The sequence below is a fragment of the Pelodiscus sinensis genome, chromosome 16 (assembly GCF_052426305.1).
Source record: "Pelodiscus sinensis isolate ZL-2025 chromosome 16, ASM5242630v1, whole genome shotgun sequence".
NCBI lineage: Eukaryota > Metazoa > Chordata > Testudines > Trionychidae > Pelodiscus > Pelodiscus sinensis.
The window spans coordinates 24,387,805-24,406,863 of record NC_143067.1 but is presented as its reverse complement, the minus strand read 5'-3'; the positions used below and the strand labels follow the sequence as shown (position 1 = coordinate 24,406,863).

Below are 19,059 nucleotides of genomic sequence, written 5' to 3'. Positions count from 1 at the left end.
TTCCCAGCCACATTGCTCCATGTCCCACCGTTGATGAGTACCAGGGGAGGTTACATCCTTTCTCTTGACCCCCCTCCCCGAAGTGATATGGCCTGTGGGAGTGATGGGCGACCTGGATGCCTCCCCCTGCACACTCACTGATGGTGGGAAGCAGAGTGATGTGTCTGGGAGCCAGTGGAGCAGACTGGGACTGGGTCGCTCCACTTCCTCCTGCTGCTGTCAATGAGTGCAGAGGGGGTCTGACCCTGCTTCCAGCACCAGATCCCTGCTAATCCCCCCAGCTGTGTTACTTGGGGAATGGGGCTTGAGAAAAGGGGAAGAGCAGGGGCAGGGAGGGAGGCAGAGCAGGAGTGGGGGCTTGGGGAAAGAGGTGGGGGTGGAGGTGAGATGGGGACAGAAAGAGGCAGGGTCTGGAATGGAGTGGGGCAGGTGCAGTAAGAGGCAGGGCCCGAGGTGGAAAGGAGTGGGAAGAGCCGAGCCGTGGTGTGGAGAGGAGTCATGTGGGGAGGAGTCACTTGATCTCGGTGCCCACTTTGTGTTCCTGCCCAGCAGTCGCCACTGATTGCAAGGCATCATTCACGGCAGAGTGGCCAGTAACACCTCTGCAGATATAGGACAAAAAGAGGAGATTAGCGGGTTATAGATTGTTGCAATACGCCATGATTTCCAGTGTCTAGAAGAGTAATGAAATGAAGCTTCCAGGCTTGTCTTTTGAAAGTGTCATGCAGGTTTCTGTTGAGGGTGAGAACTGATAAATCAGCTATAGAGTGATCACTGTGTGAAAAGTGTTCACTCACGGGGGATTTTGTTTTTGTCTGTTATCATTTTCCCGTGTGCGTTCATTTGAGAGCGTAGTGATTGTCTGGTTTCACCCCTCACCCAGTAGTTGTTATTGGGGTATTTAGTGCATTGGATGTGGTACACTACATGTTGTGATAAGTGTATGTAAGCCCCTGGGATCTTGAAAGGTGGATTATGGTGGGTGCTGATCATTGTAGCAGTCGAGCTATGGCTCCAGATTTTGCACCTGTTGCTCTGGTAGCATGTAGTGCGGTTCTGAGTTGGTTTGTCCTGGTCTATGGGGAGGTTGCTTCTGATGATGAGCAATTGCAGGATTGTTTGAAGACTAGGTGTGGAGGGGGGGGGTTGAGAAAGATTTCAGGGGGGATCCAGTGTTCCCTCTAAGATTATCCACCCATGAGCGGAGTGAGTTTTGTCTGCACCAGTATTGAATTCATGTGCACTTGTTTGGATGTGTGTCACTGTGGCACCTAAGTTATTAATAAATATCTTATAAACCTCTCTCTTTTCTTTCTGCTGCCATGTCTCCCACCCTCCCCTCGCCCCATCTGCTCCCCTGAAGCCTGATGCCCCCGCCATCCCTCACCCTCCTCTGCTGTCCTGACTCCTGCCCTTCTCACTCCCTTCAGCCCTTTGGGGACCTGCCCCCCTCTTCATTCTCCTTGACTCCTGCACCCGCCCTTCTGTTCTCCCTGCATTCCACTCATCCTCTAGCCCCACTGTAGCTACCCATCCCCACCCCCTCTCCTAACATCTCCCTCTAGCCACCTGCCCTGCCTCTCTCCTCTGGTGCCCTTCCCTCCCCATCACATGTCCGTCTTTCTGCTTCACCCCCACAGCCCCTGGCACTTGCACCTTCCCTTATCCCTGCACCTTCCTGGTGCCTCCCCCTTCCCTCACTGCCCCTGCTCTCCCTGCCCTCTTTCTCCCTGGTGCTCACCTCCTCACCATCCTCTGCTCCAGTTCTCCTCATGCCCCTCTGTGCCCTAACACATGACTTGCTCCATCCTCTATCTTCCTCATGGCCACCCCTCCTTTCAAACCCTCTTCTCCTGGCACCCACTCCTCCTCCCTCCTCTTCTTCCTTCTTGCTCCCATTGCCCTTCCTCCTCCTCTCCCAGCATCACCCTAACCCCTCCCTTCTTGCACCCCCACTGACACTTCCCTTTTTCCCTCCTGCCACTTTTCTTCATTGGCTCCTCTTGGCCCCTGGTATTTGTCTGTCCTCCACCCTGCCCCTTGGTGCCTGCCCTTTTATTCTCCTGTCCTGCCACCTCTTCTCCCCTCAGCACAAGCCCCTTCCTTTTCCTCACCCCATCTTCCCCTTAGTTCTCCCCCTGCCCCTTCCCTCGCCTCTGCCTTCAATGTGGAAAGCAGTTTGCGGGGCTGGAGCTGGGACTGTGGTGCTATTTTTAGTAGGGAGATCCAGACCTCAAGAGCTACCTGAACCCTGGCCCCAGCTGCTCCCGGGGTGGGACTGCATGCCGGGACTGGAGCAGAGGCTGCCCACAGTGCTATTTTTAGTACTGTAGTCCTGGTCTCCACGGGACCTCAGGACTAAAAATAGTACCACGAGCAATCCCGGCTCCAGCTGGAGTCAAGCAGCAGCTGCACAAGACCTGTTCCAGCTGGGGCAGCCTAACTAGAACAGTCTCACCTCACGTGCCCCAGCTCCAGGCAGATCAAAAGAGCAGCAGCAAGGGTGCCATTTCAGGAAGGGGGGGGAGCAGCAGCCATGTGCTCTGAGATGCGGCTTGCTTTTCATCCGGATGCCCTGGACACTAAAGGAGTGAGGGGAAAGTGCTCGCATTCGGTGCATGCCTCTCACACCTGGCTGGTAAAGGGAGCTCTCCAGCTAGGTGTGAGAGGTATGCAAGTACTTTCCCCTCAGTCCCTTAGCGTCCAGAGAATGGGATGAAAGGCAAGCCATGTCCCGGAGCGGACGGCTGCTCCCCGCCCCAACCCTCCCAAAATGGCGCCCTTGGGCAGTTGCCTGCCACCAGGAACCCACCAGGCCACCGGCTGCTGCCGCCACTCACCTTCCATTCCAGCAGGAAGGTGAGGGGTGAATGCTGCTGCACAGCTCTTAAAATGACCTGGGCAGACCTACAATTTTTAGTGCACAGCCACGCCGGCGCACAGCTTAGAGGGAACACTGCTGGGATCCCCACTGAGTAGGAGTTGTAGTTTTTTGATGATATCCCATATGGGTTCTAGTGTGGAGTGGTCGGTGACAACTAGGAATGCGCGGTCACAGTGCATTTTATTTCTGTATTGAAGCAGGCTCTCTCAGGGTATTTGGATGACCCATTCAATGATGTAATCTACTTCTCTGGTGGAGTGTCCTTGTTTGGTGAAAGTGGTTTTAAGTGTGTGAAGGTGAATATCTAGGACTCGCCCACCTTATCGCTCTAATATCCTGAGACCAACATGGCTACAACTATATCCCACACCTATAAGAAGTGAACTGAACTCCTGGGTCCCATCCCCAGTACTGCCATTGCCTCAGTGTGGGACATTGTTGTTTTCCAAATTTGTAAACTGAGAACAATAACATTTAACTATCTCTAAGAAAGTATTATGAGAATTAATGAACCTCTGTAAAGTGCTTTGAGATCCTCTGATGAAAGGTCCACAAGAAAGTAAAGTAATATTATTACACAGCTGCACCGTCATCATACAATATTATTTTACATCATAGGTAGCATCACAGTTTCTTGAAACTCAAAACCCCTTCTGAAAAGACCATGAACTATTCGTGTTAATAATCTTTTAGTTAGCTGAAAAGGTAGATGTAAGCAGGGTCTGAAAGGAATGCTTCCATTACAGCTTGCTGGAATGGGAGAGAAACCCTAGGTGTGTCTTTGTAAATACAGTTTGCTCCTGCTTTGTTTAATGTGTTAGATATTTAGCAGACGAAGTGGTATTTTGCTCATTGTAATCAACCTAATTAATGACCTCACACCTGCTATGTTTGTATTAAATGCAGGGGTAGCTAAAATACGGTTACCAATGTTTGTCATTTTGTGAGAATACCAAAAAATAGAACTGGGCTACATTGTTCCAAATGAAAGAACTCATAGGTAGCAGAAAGACAGAGGGGTCGACTTTCAGAGCTCTATGAAGAGAGTGTGAGAGAAGGTTATTCTGGTCTGGAGGCTATATGGCTGCTCCTGCCTGGACTAGTTTGACTTGCCCGCTCCCCCCCCCCCCCCCCCACACACACCGATGTTCAAAGAACAGAGCTAAATAGGCATCAATAGGTGCCTCCCTTCTTATGTTAAATGTTTTGGAGCTGGGTTTATTTTTCTACCCTGCTTGCTAAGAGCTGAAATCACTGGGAACTGAAATCATGTGAGGGTGAAGGGCAGAAGTCACAATCAAGAAGTGAACGGTGACTCAGAGCCAACTGGTCAGTGATGGAGAGATGTGATGAGTGGCCAGCAGAGCAGTGATGGCGTGGCAAGTGGGCAGTTGAACGCCTGGCAAGTGACCAGCAGAGTAAGATGCTTTTTTACATTCCCCTTGCCCCCACACTCAGGAAAGCGTGAACTCTGGAGATGAAGCTCTGAACTCTGGGTCTGCCCTGACCAAGTGAGTGGGTTGCAGAGAAGGATTGGGCACGTGAAGGGGATATTTACATTGCTGGACTTAAGAACCTGAGAGGAATGGACATTGCCCAACCTACTTGGGGTGGGACTTTTACTCTTGGATTTGCTTATCAACTCTGTTTATGGTGTTTTCCCAAATTAATGCCATGTTACTCCCCCCCCCTTTTATTAAAAACTAGCTGACCCTCGCCTCCTACATAAGAACATAAGAATGGCCGTACTGGGTCAGACTAAAGGTCCATCTAGCCCAGTAGCCTGTCTACCGACAGTGGCCAGCAACAGGTGCCCCAGAGAGGGTGGACCGAAGACAATGATCAAGCAATTTGTCTCCTGCCATCCCTCTCCAGCCTCTGACAGACAGAGGCCAAGGACACCATTTTATCCCCTGGCTAAATAGCCTTTTATGGACCTAACCTCCATGAAATTACATGATTGCATCCTGATTGCGATGCAGTGTGTTGAGGGGTGGCAGAGATGGTAGGATGTGGCGGCGAGGTGGGGCAGGCAAGCAGGTGGCACGGGGGGCAGGTGCAGGAGAGGGGAGGGCATGGGAAGACCTGGAGGGCACCAGCTTGGGGGGCCAAGGGTGGGACCGGTGGAGTGTGGCAGGCAGGGACTTACTGCCAGACCCTCTGCTCACATCATCTCTCACTTCTCTTTGTCCCCGAGCCTGATGTGCTGCTCAGGGAAGTCATCATGCCACAGCAGCAGCTGCTCGATGGACTGTGAGACACTGCCCACCACCACACTCTGCTGCCTCTTCCCCCGACCTCCTGGACAGGCCACCCCTATGGCACAGGAGCAACATGTGTCCCCAGCCCGTGGGCTGCCTGCCCCCGTTGGCACAGGTTTGCATGGTACCACCGCTGCCACCAGCTCCCCGCCGCAACTGCTGGCCACTTGCTGGGGAGGCGCCAAGCCCCATCCAGACTCCCTGCCAATGGCAGCCCAAGGGGAAGGGCCCCAGCCACACCCCACCCAACCTAGCCCACCGGGCCAACAGCCACTGTGCCCACTACTGCCAAAGAGCAGGTTTCTCCTCAATTCATCATTTCTCACTCATTCCAGCATTTTCTAGAAACTTCTCAAGACTTCCAGTGTATTCACAAATGTTCTCTGTGCCAGATGGCGTGATGGACACTTCCCCTTATATAATAGTTTAGATTTAGATTTAGATTAGATTTAGATTTCTTTTCTACACTCAGAGTCTGTGCTTGCAAGTGGGGAAGAATTGTCTCTCAGAGGCACTCAGGGGTGTTCTGTGACTTTCCCAGGGTACTGGGTAGGGGCTAGAACCACCTCTATGTTGGATGGATGGAAAGGAACCCCTAGCTATTGAACCTGGCCCTGGCTGTTGCTGGCTCTACCTGGCAGAAGGGTTACATAAATACTTAACATTGATAATTCATAGGCGATAAGTGCACTATTTTAGCAAGGCAAGCACACAGCATGGCTGTGTCTAGACTGGCAAGTTTTTCCGCAAAAGCAGGCACTTTTGCGGAAAAACTTGCCAGCTGTCTACACTGGCCGCTTTGAATTTGCACAAGAACGCTGACGATGTAAGATTGTCAGTGTTCTTCCACAAATACAATGACTCTCCCGTTCGGGAAAAAGCCCTCTTGCGCAAATGCTTTTGCACAAGAGGGCCAGTGTAGACAGCTGAGAACCGTTTTGCGCAGAAAAGCCCCGATGGCGAAAATGGCGATCGGGGCTTTCTTGCACAAAACTGCATCTAGATTGGCACAGACGCTTTTCTGCAAAAAGTGATTTTGTGCAACAGCATCCGTGCCAATCTAGATGCTCTTTTCCACAAATTCTTTTAATGGAAAAACTTTTCCGTTAAAAGCATTTGCGGAAAATCATGCCTGTTTAGACACAGCCCATATGTTTACACAGTAGCTGAGAGATGTAATTCCCAGCTCAGGTAGTCATACATGTGCTATCTCTGCTTGAACCCAACACTATAAATAGCAGTGTCACCATGGAGGCATAGTCAGAAGCTTGGGCTAGTCACCCAAGTACATACTATCACGGGTTGAGTGGGATTATATACATGAAGCAGCAAGCCTGCGCCTCTGGCTGAGCTGTTGTGGCCACACTATTATTTTTAGCAGAGTACATTGAGCACAGCTAGCATGTCTAGCCAAGCTGGGACTCACATGTCTAAGCTGCTGTAGACATACCCACAGACTGAAATCCTGGCCCTAGGGAAGTCATTGGCAAAACTGCCATTGATTTGAAAAGTGCCATGATTTCACCTTTAATGTATACTACTACTTGCAAAAAACAAAACAAAAACAAACAAAAAAACTCAACCACAGCTACTTATGCAGAGTTTACTGTATCTCACAGAACTTCATGAGATATAATAAAACACCAGATGCAGAAGACTCAGCAAACACAAACTGAAGGCCAGACTGGGAGAAGAGAATTTTGATCCATGGTACTTGCACAAACCATTAGTGAGTCACATTTCTAAGGACAGGAGGTAGCATGCTCTATGAATGGGGTGTTCACTGAGAAAATGCCATACCCCCAAAGGCCTGCAGAGAGAAAGATAGCCGTATTTAGCCATTAAGCTGAGAGGCCTGGTGGAGAACAGGCAACTAAAAGATAAAAAATATATGAAGGATTCAGTTCATGTAGGGACTTTAAAAGTCATGATGACCCTTAAAACAAATAGGAAATGATGCCTTTAATCAGGACATCAGTTCACTTCTGTCTGGAGGCTTCACTGCTGACTTTTAAAAAAAGTAAACCATGCAAATCACTGTAGACATAAGTCTAGCAATACTAAGGTTAAAAATAATTGATACTGGCTTCTTGTTATGGTGGCTTGAAATCAGGGGCAGTGAATTGGATGACCAACTAATAAAGAAAGGATTAAAGAACTAAATACACATAACTTTATGAAACTAAGACTATGGTAGAGTGTGATCTATTTCTATAGTTCCTGTGGGGTGTGAGAGGAATTGGTTAAGGTAATCTGAACTGGGGAGTTGGGGGGGATAACCACAAAGAAATGGATGAAGTGACATACATGTAAAAATAGGCTGAATATCAGGAAATGGTTTTTCACAGTGAAATCTGTTAGATAGTATTATAATATCAAAAGGGAAGTGGTGGAAGACCCGTGCTAGTTTCAATTGACTGAGCAAAGCACTGGAGAATGAAGTATAGGGAACAATCCCACTATGGTCCCTGGGGGATGCACAAGAAGGATTTAGGTCTTTTTCATCTCCAATTTCAGATCATTAAGTCCTTACTCAAACAAAAGTCCCAGTGAAGTCAGTTAAATTTGCCTTGTGTAAGGATCTTATAATTCTTTCTATAATTCTACCCAATGTACTCAATTTCAAGGCAAATATGTTCTAGTTTGCCAGAGTTTATCATGCCTTGGTTTTCTAAAATTCAGTCCTTCACAGCAGACACTGCTGTACTGTATTTGCTTGCAATATGTACACACATGAGTCACTGGATGATGCACAGTAGAAACAAGGGTAGCTAAAAAGGTCAAAGTCTTTGGGCCTGATTTGCCTCTCATTTAGTTACATTAGTTTACACTCATATAACTCCATTGACTTCAGTGGCATTGCACCTGATTTCTGCTTAGATAAATGAGAGAATATTCAGACTTCTTTTCTCAAATATTATCTCATGGGTTTGTGTGGTCAGACACTTCACACCTGGTGCATTTGTCTGCTTTCACTGCTCATCACCACTGCTGTTGTCTGGAGTATGCTGCCTGTGTTAGGTTTGTTATGAGACAGTATTCAATGTGGTGTCCTTTTAACAGCAGGACTTTTTCTTGTGTCATTAATGAACTAAATGAGGAAATCTAATAAGAAAAAACTACCCTTCAAGCTAACCAAAAGTGATCTGATCCCAGTGAGGAGAATGCTTCACTGCAGTCCACAACTTCCCCTTTTTCAATTCCAACTCAACATTTACGGTCAAGAGATTTAGTGACTTTTGCAATCTACAGCAGGCACCAGGATTGTATAGTCCGCCCAGTGTTCCAAGAGATGGTCACATTCAGAATGACTGGCCATTCTGCCCCACTGCCCCATCAATAATGCTGTGGTGTTGGAAAACCATGTTCTCCCACTCACAATAGCACTGCTCCAAGAACAAGAGAACAGGAACATAGTGTATCTTGTAACTGAACTTAGCTTGGCCTGTTGGGAAAATAGGAAATGACAACAGAGGCTTCTCATTTACATAAAGCTGTAACCATGAGTCATTTTATCTTTCACCGCTTCAGCTTGTCACTGTGACGAGCTTCTGGGTGGTGAGTGAGCACATTGGCTGCTGGTCACACGCTCACGCAGCATTCATGTGACTTGATCAGCGTCTGGTTCAGGGAAATGTGCAAATGTTCACAAGGTAAAATTCCCCTGTAGTGTAGGGAAAGTTATGTATATGGCTTCTGTTATTGTTGGTGAGAGCTATTTCTTAACAGCTCAAGTTAAACCAAGGTGACGGCTTAAACATAAGCCTTCTGTATCCATTCTTGCCACCCGCTCATATGGAATACTTTGTCAGTTTCTAAAGGGGTCTTACATTAATTAACATAATTTATTTTCACACCATTTTATAGAAGGGTAGAACCCTGGAAATCCATGGATATCTGCTTTATAGCTGCAGGTATCTGCATTTGCGGATATGCATCCGCAGCTCATTTCTGTGGATATGGATGCATATGCAGATGCAGATACAATTCTACATCCGCAAACGTGGATGCAGATATCTGTGGATCATTTTTGTGGCTACAGATGTAGATTCAGGTATAAAATTTTGTATCTGTGCAGGGCTCTAGATTTGGGGACACTGAGGCACAGGGCTGTCTTGTCCAAGACTGCTCAGAAACACAATAGGGGCATGTTTACATCACAGAGAAGATTGATGCTGCCACAGTCAATCTTCCTGGGTTCAATTTAGTGGGTGCAGTATAGACCTGTTTGAATGAACTTAAAGGGCATCCCTGTCGGTGCTGGTACTCCGACTTCTCACAAGGAGTAAGGAAAGTCTATGGGAGCGTTTGCTCCTGTCAACCTCCCACTGTGTGGATGGGAATTTAAGATACTTCTACCCAGCTATGTAATTTACGTAGCTGGAGTTGAGTATCTTACTTCAACCTTCCCATGTAATGTAGACCAGGCCTGTGAGACTTCCAAAGTGAACACAGAAGTTTGGGCTTCCAGTCACCCAGTTTAGGGCATTCATGCAGAGAAATGCAAATCTAATTTCTCCCTGTAACTATGAGAGGCCAATGTGTTTGTGACAGCTAAATTCCTTCCTGCTGTAACTCCTCTGAAGTTAGTGGTAGATTTGACTCTTCAATGTGTTATTCTCAGATTTTGATGTTATTGTCACTGCTCTTACCAGCAACAACCATCTACTGGTTTGATCTACTGGAAAGGCAATTTCCACTGGAGCAAATGGAACTAGAAGCCTCACTCTGTCTTATGGCGTATGAGTGTGTTTCCATCAAGACTTCAGGGAGGAGACTGAGTAAGTATGAGTGGAGCTGGGAAGTCACCAAATCATTTCAGAATAAGCCCCCAAAAAGAAGACAAATTTAGAAACAGAATTTAAATGACGATGTGGGAGTTTTCTAAAAAACGGAGTAAAGGGAAGCGAAATATAAATGTGGTGAAGGAAACATTCTTTAGCATATGGGGGAAACTATAATGAATAGACTGACCATATTTGTGAACTGCATATGGATTGCAAAGTCAGCTGGGCCAGTGCAGCTTACAGATCCATGGATTTTTAAGGCCAGAAGGGACCATTAGATCATCTAGTCTGACCTTCAACACAGGACAAAGAATTTCATTCTAGTACCCCATGACTATCATTTTGGCAGAATCACAGGGTGACTGGCCCACTCAACCTCTGACTTTTAAAGAACGCTCCTGCCTCACCTGTAAGTAATCAAGGGTATGTCTATATAATATAGCAAACAAACATACAAAACCCCATGGCTGGCCTGTGCCAGTTATTTTAGGCTCATGAGGCTCAAGCTGTGACACTGTTTCATTGGTATGTAGATTTTCTGACTTGGGCTGGAGCTTCAGCTCTAGGACCCTGAGGGGTGGGAGGGTCCCAGAACTCCTGGGCCCAATAAAATGGCTATCAGTGCACAACTGAAAGAGGGTGTTTCTAAAGATAAGAGTTACCACAGAAGTTAGTAGCAGATGTTTGCCTATTGCTGTATCTTTCTAAGCTTGCAGGAAAGGGCTTAGCTGAAGAGAAGCTGTCTGAGGCCTGTAGCTGTCCTGAGTCACAATCCAGATCCAGGAGGAGGAGATGCTCTGAGGTACTCCTGCTTGTAAGGAGGGTAAGCCTACCAGATTTATTGCAGGCTGGTAGGAGGCTTGAACTTAGAAGAGAACGCCTGCCTGGCTTCACTAGTAGTGAGGGTTACAGAAGAAAGGTCTAAAAAGTTTGTAGGTTGTATGAGAGTTAATAAATAAGTCCAATAAAGAGGGAATCTTCTCCTTGACCTCTGATAACAGGATGAGAGCAATGGGCTTAAATTGCAGCAAGGGAGGTTTAGGTTGGACATTAGGAAAAAATTCCTGTCAGGGTGATAAAACACTGGAATAAATTGCCTAGAAAGGTTGTGGAATCTTCATCTCTGGAGATATTTAAGAGCAGGTTAGACCGACACCTATCAGGGATGATCTAGATGGTATGAAGTCCTGCCGTGAGAGCAGAGGACTGAACTTGATAATGTCTCAAGATCCCTTCCAGTTCTAGTATTCTATGATTCCACTCTAGTCTGGAAGGAGAGCACTGTAAGGAGAAAGGAAGGCAGTGGACAGACAGGGCCAAGCCACAAATGGGCCTACATGACGGGTGGTGCCCTGTCAACAACAGACAGTAACATAGTGTAGTAAAATATCCACTTTTGGAGTATTTTAGTAGCACTGCAGCATCCTTGCCTGCTTGCTTCCTTCAGGATCTGATTCAATGCTTTGATACATTCAGGTAGCCTGAATTCTTCAGGATGCAATCAACTGTGATACATTCCCTTTTGTTGGCTCTAAAAGGGGAGGGGTGAACCCTACATACACCCTAAACTGTGACAAAGAGGTGATGTATTAACCTACAGTAGCTAAGATCAGAACTAGTCTAGTTCCTAAATTAGTCAGTTGGATCTAGGGTTGGTAACATTCTAATTGCTGAGAACTGGACACCCTTGCCCCATCTCTTCCCCTGAGGTCATGGCCCTCACACACCCTCGTTTAGTCCCTCTCTCCCCCACCAGGAAGCTGGTGTGATTGAGCAAGATAGTACTAGTTCATGAGAATTAGAACAGCATGAGAGGTCTATAAGATGTGTTTGTTCTTTGCCTTTTGGAAAACTTTTTTTCTCATACTTGATTCCTTTCTACAATAACATTTTCCACAAAAAATTCATGTAGGAAAAACATCTAGCCTTGAAAGAGTTTTCATTAAATGTCTCACCTGTTTATAGGTAGGCTTTCCCCACCCACCTTTTCAGGGACTCTTTTATTTTTTTAAAGCAAAAGCTGATTGCACACTCAAATGAAGCCAACCTAATCAGTAGGTTCTGTGTGGTACTGTATTACACATATTGACATTTGCCCAAAGTGCATCTTTTTGCAATCGTGTCCTAATTCTTGGGGCTTATCTACATTAGAACAGTTGTACAATCTTAAATAAATTAATTCTGAAGTCTGTGTATCTATTTAGGTGATATCCTCTGACAAACTTAAACTCATTTAATTCATGTTTAGCATGTACAATAAATTACTAAATGATTTAAGTGAGGGTTAAACAGGTTTAAGTGCATCAACATTAAGTAAGAAGTACCTCTACTTCCAATATCCAGAACCAAAGTTTAAAAATCTACCTATTAACTAGGTTAACAGCCTATCCCACCTCTTTTCTATGTGTTATTAGATACAAACAAATACAGGAATGTGCGTTGTTTGGTTTGTTTGTTTGTTTGTTTGTTTGTTTGTTTCCCAATGTAGTGAGTGAGGGTGAATGAGAAGTTCCGCAAACATAGAAAAGGAAATTTCAGCTATACAAACAACAATGCTTTGCTAAAACATAATATCCCATGATAATACCACACAAACCCTGACAGCATATGTAATTTTGCTATAAAATGCAGCAACCCATTTACCAGGCTGCTGCTAGCTATCTACTGCAACAGGGTGGGGAGAGGCAGTAAGGGGCAGTGTTGGGGGTGTGTGCGTCTGTAAAGGGACGCAAGGGGGACATGTGCTGTGTGGGGAGAGGCAGTAATGGGCATGGGGGGGGGAGGCGGGGGAGGGTACACTGTTTGCAGTGAGGAGGGGAGAGGGATCACTCCCCAGAGCTGGTAAACTGGGGCATAGTGGGACATGGGGGTGGACAGGATTCCACCCTGGGCAGAGGTGGAACCTACCTCTCTGCCAAAAAGGCTGGGGCCATGTCTGGGAGCTTAACCAGTTCTCACCATCAGCAGTAGCAGCTGAGCAGTTGCTACTCTTCTCCACCTTTCGGTGGGAAAGATGACTGCAGTTACTCTGGTAACTGGACTTTTTTAATATCCAGGCAACAGTGCTGACCAGACATTGTAAGTTCCCCTTTTTTGACAGGACTGTTTAATCCAAAACTGGATACCTGGCAACCCAATTTGGAGCAGCCCAGATGCCTTGCAGGCAGGGACTTCTCCGGTGTCTAGAGCAGCCTCTGTCCCGTGGTAAGCCTGCGCCTAGGTTTTGGTCTTTTATGTGCTTGAACAATATTGTTTATGTCTTGTTTAGATTGAGTGCAGGAATTGAGCCTTCATACTTGTCTAGTGCTATGCAAATTCAATAAAGATTGTTAATAAACGAGTCCTCACCTAACTGCAAGCTCTCCCCTCAACTTATTCAATCACATGAATTTCTCCATTTACTTTAAAAATGTACACTTAACCTTTTCCTTTTGTTCTCTGAACGGTTTTCTCTTCCTTAATGTCATTTGTTTGACACATCGTGCCACGCACATGTTGCTGACACACCCTGTAGAATTCAACAGACTCAAGTAAACACACCCTGAAAACAAATGCACTCACAAACTCATGGTGATATGAAGACTATACATATATCTGGTTAATAAATGCACAATGACAAAACAGTACAGCACACTGTATACACTCCCAAAGGAAGGGCTACTACAGTTCAGCAGCTAGCATATGCTCCTATACAACAAAAGAGGATGCATAATTGAATAAACTCAATGACTGTGCATACCAACCTTTGAACAAAACAAAGTTCACCTGAATGGTGACTGTACATATTACAGCTCAAGAACAAAGCTTCACAGATTTACCTTTACAAACTATGGCTGCTCATGACCGAGACAAAATATCTCCAGTACATTCCCAATTCATTCTTGAGCATCCACAGTCCAAGCCAGAAGTTAACAAATAGCACTGCATAATGACAAAAATGAGGCCATTTTATGAGAGACTTAAAGGATATTTATTATGCAGATTTATAGAGAATGATTAAAAACTGGGATTAATCTACTTCGAAAAGAAGAGTCTTTAGGCTCACACAATAGAGATGTACAAGATTAGGAAAGAGCAATATCATTTATAGATACATTGAGTTAAAAAGTAACGGATGTCCTATAATCTACATACTAGGAGTACCTAGGTAGTTTAGTCAGACATCTTCTTACCAAGAAAAACAAACCTATGGAATAAATTATTGAAGTAGGTGATTATCAGAAAGATATTGGCAACATGAAGTCCAAGAATTCTTTATATGATTTGTTTCAAACTGGAAAGAATAGCACCAGAGAAGTAGAGGAGCTGATTTGTGAGCATTGATTAAGATAATTCTGTCTAGTGTGGCTAACAATAACAGAAGACACATAACAGTCTATTTAAAAAAAAACTGGGAAGGGCATAAACACCTATTTCCAGTTCTGGACCAGATCTTAAGCTGGTGTAGATCATCATAGCTCCATTTGAAACATTATTGACTTACATCAGCGGAAGAATTGGTCTGTAAGAATTATTTAGTGTGACACAGAGGGAATAACTACTAGCAATAAAACAAAGGAAAATGTAGGTTGAACACTGGTAAAAGTTTCTTGACAATGAAATGTACTTCGTCAAGGAGTAGTCTCCCACGAAAAGAGTAAAAGCCCTATAATTTGGGACTTTAAAAATCTATATTGAGAAAAAGACTAGAAAACATGCTGTAGGGGAAAATCCTGAACAAACAGGGTAATGTTTTTTCCTCATCTCTAACATCTGTGATTTTGGGTGACAAATAGGTTTCTCTGGGAGCCTGTATAAACAAGAGGTACATGCCAATATTTGGGTTTCTAGAAAACCTAAGTTCTCAGTCTAGTTGTCATTTGCCCTGGATGTGAACCCTTCTTTGTTTTCTCCTGTTTAAGGCAGTGGTGGATTTATCTTCCAGGGAACTTTGGCATCTAACAGGAGCTAGGAGCATCTGAGAGTGGATCATCAAAGCAAGGCTTCTGCTCTGTTGGATTGGAATGGCACTGAATTCACCTGGAACTAGGTGGAAATTTCACCTTAATTACAAGAGCATTTAATTATTTCTCTATCTTTAATCTATGAGACAGTGTTTATGAATCCAGAGAGAGAGAGAGTCATTAATGATCTGTTTAATCTGTAAGAAAGCAGTCAGAAATATGGAATGTATTACTTTTGTGAATATAAAACTAGGAGCTAGAAACACCTGGTTGCTGATCTTGGCTGTGAAACAGACCCCAGAATGCTCCGAGATGAGTCATTTCACCTTTCTGCCTTGGTTTCTTCATTTGAAAAATGGTCTTAATGATATTTACTTACCAACTTTAAAGGAGTTATGAGGATCAATTAATGCAATTTGAAGAGAAATACTACATTGTAATAAGATTACTATAATCAGGAGAGTGATAATTTGTTTCTTTATGAAAAATATAATTACTTTCAGATCCAGTCATCAGTATCAGCTGACTTATTCAAATCCAATTATGCTGTAGTCACACCACATAAACTCTTGTTTTTTGTTCTCATTCTAACACACGGTATGATCTAAGCAACCACACCCAGCTGGACAGCAGTCAAATTCCTGTTCTTATTGGAAGCTTTCTAGAACCCTAATGTAATTAAACACTGTCACAAGGAGTGTCTTATCTCAGGGCATTAAATGCTCCTTTCCTTGGCAAGACTGTAAAGTGAGCTGTATCAGGCCATAAAGCCATTTTGACATTGCTGTGGTGATGTTGAACCCATCATTTTCTTCAGAATCTGAGCTTTTTGTTACAAAAAGCTTCCCAATGTGACTTATTGCTGTGTTGTAGTTATTCCTAAATATGTTGTCAGAGCTATTAGCTTAGGCTGCCTAAGGCTCTATGCATATTAGTTTTTGAGCTTCTAACCAGTTTAATAACTGTTTGGCTTACACATGGTTTATGTCTTCAACACAATGTAGCTAAAACTAGGTAGCAGCTAACGCTATTTGGTTCTTGCCACTATGTATTCTAGTCTGTATCTGGATTATTACTGTTTTTTTGCACTGTAGGACCCTCTAGCAAAACCTGTGTAACCAGTTCTACCTTAGGAAAGCTGGAGATTTCTTTATTGATGTTTATGGCTTGTTATATTTCAGCCTAGTATGTTAACTAGCTCACTGCTAATCATTTAGGAGAAATGCCGCACTAGTGTACAGTAAAACTCCAATTGTCCGGCATCCAATGATCCGGCACTCCTGATAGTCCGGCACCAACTGGAACCCAGAAGTGCTCCGGCCAGCCAGACAATTGGAGCTGCTCTGCCCCTGGCTTCCCCAAGTCCGCCGCTGATCAGTTTCAGCAGAGGATGACTTGGGGAAGCCGGGGGCAGAGAAGCTGGGGTGCTGCCGGGTTGGTCCCGCAGCGCCGCCCTCTCCCAGGCTGTGCAATTCCCTGCCAACCCCCACGCCAGACCCCTCATAGCCCCCCTTCCGGTACTTGCATAATGTGGTCAAATAATATTTATGTGTCACAAAGGCTATGTCTACACTGGCAGCAAGAGTTCTTGCCGCCAATGTCTACACTTGTGCAAGAACTCTTTCACAAGAACACGTCAACACTGCCATGTGCGAGATGTGCTTTTGTGCAAGAGCGTCCATGGGAGTGTGGATGCTCTCTTGCACAAGAAAGCTCTTATGACCATTTTATCCATAGGGCTTTCTTGCGCAAGAAACCCCTGCCATGCGTCCACAGTGGCCTCTTGCACAAGCTTACACCTGTTAGAAAACAGCATGGCTGTGTCTACACTGGGCCACTTATTCCGGAAAATCAGCTGCTTTTCCGGAATAAGCTGCGAGCTGTCTACACTGGCCCTTGAATTTCCGGAAAAGCAACGACATTGAACTGTACAAAATCAGCCGCTATTCCGGAAAAACTATTCTGCTCCTGCTCGGGCATAAGTCCTTATTCCGGAACACTGTTCCGGAAAAGGGCCAGTGTAGACGGCCCAGTAGTCTTTTCCGGAAAAAAGCCCCGATTGCGGAAATGACGATCGGGGCTCTTTTCCGGAAAAGCGCGTCTACATTGGCCATGGACGCTTTTCCGGAAAAAGGGCTTTTCCAGAAAAGCAGCCTGCCAGTGTAGACACTCTTTTTCCGGAAATACTTATAATGAAAACTATTCTGTTTTAAGCATTTCCAGAAATTCATGCCAGTGTACACACAGCCCATAGCTCTTGCACAAAAAGCCCTCTCTTACCATGCTTTACTGTAAATCTTCTTGTGCAAGAGCGGGTGGGCAGTGTGGATGCTCTGCGGAAGAACGGCTGTTCTTGCGCAATAACCCACCAGTGTAGACATAGCCAAAAGGTCTATTAGATTTTTTTTTTTTAAATTCACTCTCAGGGGCTTCTGCAGAATTGTTCCCTACAGTCTAAGCCGTATGCTTTCACCTATCCTAAGGAGTTTTCACCCCCTCTCTTGGGAATCTATTCCACAGCCATTAAGAAGTTATTTTTCAGCTTGTTCCAAGCTAAACTATTTTTGCTTCTAGACATGGCCTTGGTTTCCTGCTGAGCCACCAGAGAAGGGCAAAGTGGAGAGAGGTGGGTCATTAGGCAGGATGCAGATGGCAACAGCTGCAAGGCTATGCTGAAAGTGGTGGAACCCCCAAGGAAGGCAGCATGGTACGCACAGAACTCTGCCAACATCCTTTTCCTTGATTAACCAGAGGAGGTGTTTTGGCTGTAACCATGTTTATTTTCTGTGCTGTGATCTAACCTAACCCGTGTGTAGGTGACATCGCTTTGTCACCTGTGTCCTTTGCAAAGCGGTGATTAGTCTGTTCGGAGTCTGGCGTTATCCTTACACCGTCCTCTGAGTCCCCAGCTGCTTGTTCAGCTTCCAGCACCGCTGGACACAGAGAGGGTCCCATGAAGCAGCCCAGGGCAAGGGCGCGCTGCAGTGCACAGGGCGCGGGCTCTCCCTGCCGTGCACTCCAACCACGCCGGCAGCCGGGGATGGGGGGTGATTATTGTATTTATTGCTTGTGCTCACAGGCCCCTGCCGAGGTCAGGCCTCGAGCTAGGCGCGGTACAAACACGCGGCCCTGCCCCCGAGCAGCCTGTACGCCGGGGGGGGGGGGGGGGGAGAAAGGCCTTTGCCCGAGGTCCCCCGGCGGGCAGCGGCACAGCCAGGTCTAGCTCAGAGCCAGCCCAGTGCCCCCAGCCGGCCTCTCCCCCTGGCCCTTTAACTCGGCGGCGGAAGCGGCTGCCGCGGCCGGCCCCGGCCGCCCAATGGGGACGCGGTTGGCGGCCCATCACTTCCTGGCCCTGCAGCTGCCCGGCGCGAGCGAGGCTGAGAGCCGGCGCGGGGGGGAGGGGCTGGAGGCTGCGCCGCACCCGCCACCAACATGCCCTTTGACTTCAGGAGGTGAGTGCGGGGCGCTTCGCACGCGCCCCCCCCCCGCCCGCGCGCGCGAGGGGCGGTCCCGCCCCCGGAGTTCCTGGCGCGCGGAGCTTGGCGCGGCTGGGGACTAGCGCACGGGGGGGGAGCGGGCACCCGGCATCACGCGCCGGCCGCCGTCGGGTCCTGGAAGGCATCACGAGCGGGCAGGCTGGGGGAGGTTTCGGTGCAGGGGGTGGCTGCTCCTCCCCCGGCCCAGCTGATGCCCCGTTGCTCAGGGACGTTATTCCCTTGCAGCCCCCGGGTGCAGCCCCAGACAAACGCTAAATCCCGGCCTGGCCTGACTCGTCTGGGGGGGGGGGGGCGGCGCTGAACGCCCCCTCCCTGAGCGCTTCCTCCCACGTTTAGGTTCTCAGGGTGCAAACCTGTCCTAGTGCCCAGGTAGGCAGTGGGGCAGCACTCCCTGAAGCGCAGGCATGGAGCTGGCATGTAACATAAAGGTGTCTGGCGCTCTGCAGAAGCTAGGCGAGGTCCCTGCCCCAAAGAGCTTATCCGCTTACCTGGCTGGAATGAAACACAAGTCACAGAGTAGGATGTGGGGACAGGATACCTGGGGAAGGTGCTAGCCGTGAGAGGGAAGTGCATGGGAAGTTGGAGGTTCTTCCAACTATAAGGTTGTGTAACCAGCGGAGAGTGAGGAACCCCAGTGGGCCAGTCTCTGTACTACACTGGTCCTACAGCCTGCTCAGGACAGCGGTC

At 46.8% G+C, this 19,059-nt stretch overlaps 1 protein-coding gene and 1 long non-coding RNA gene across 4 annotated transcripts in view; both read left to right on the top strand.

The window, feature by feature from the left end:
* The first annotated feature begins 6,384 nt into the window (after positions 1–6,384).
* LOC142818715 (uncharacterized) lies at positions 6,385–17,910 on the top strand. The gene is made up of 3 exons (XR_016346957.1): positions 6,385–10,755; positions 13,033–13,136; positions 14,857–17,910. It is a non-coding gene; the product is annotated as an uncharacterized LOC142818715 (long non-coding RNA).
* A 261-nt stretch (positions 17,911–18,171) lies between these two features.
* The window catches only part of ERGIC1 (endoplasmic reticulum-golgi intermediate compartment 1), a 104,986-nt gene continuing 104,098 nt past the window's right edge, over positions 18,172–19,059 (top strand). For 2 of the 3 annotated variants that reach the window (XM_075900264.2, XM_075900263.2), the window contains exon 1: positions 18,172–18,327. In XM_075900264.2, coding sequence (XP_075756379.1) covers positions 18,308–18,327 — 20 coding nt within the window. In that variant the 5' untranslated portion in view covers positions 18,172–18,307. The remainder of the gene's footprint in view (positions 18,328–19,059) is intronic. The other variant, XM_075900262.2, reaches the window with a different exon arrangement.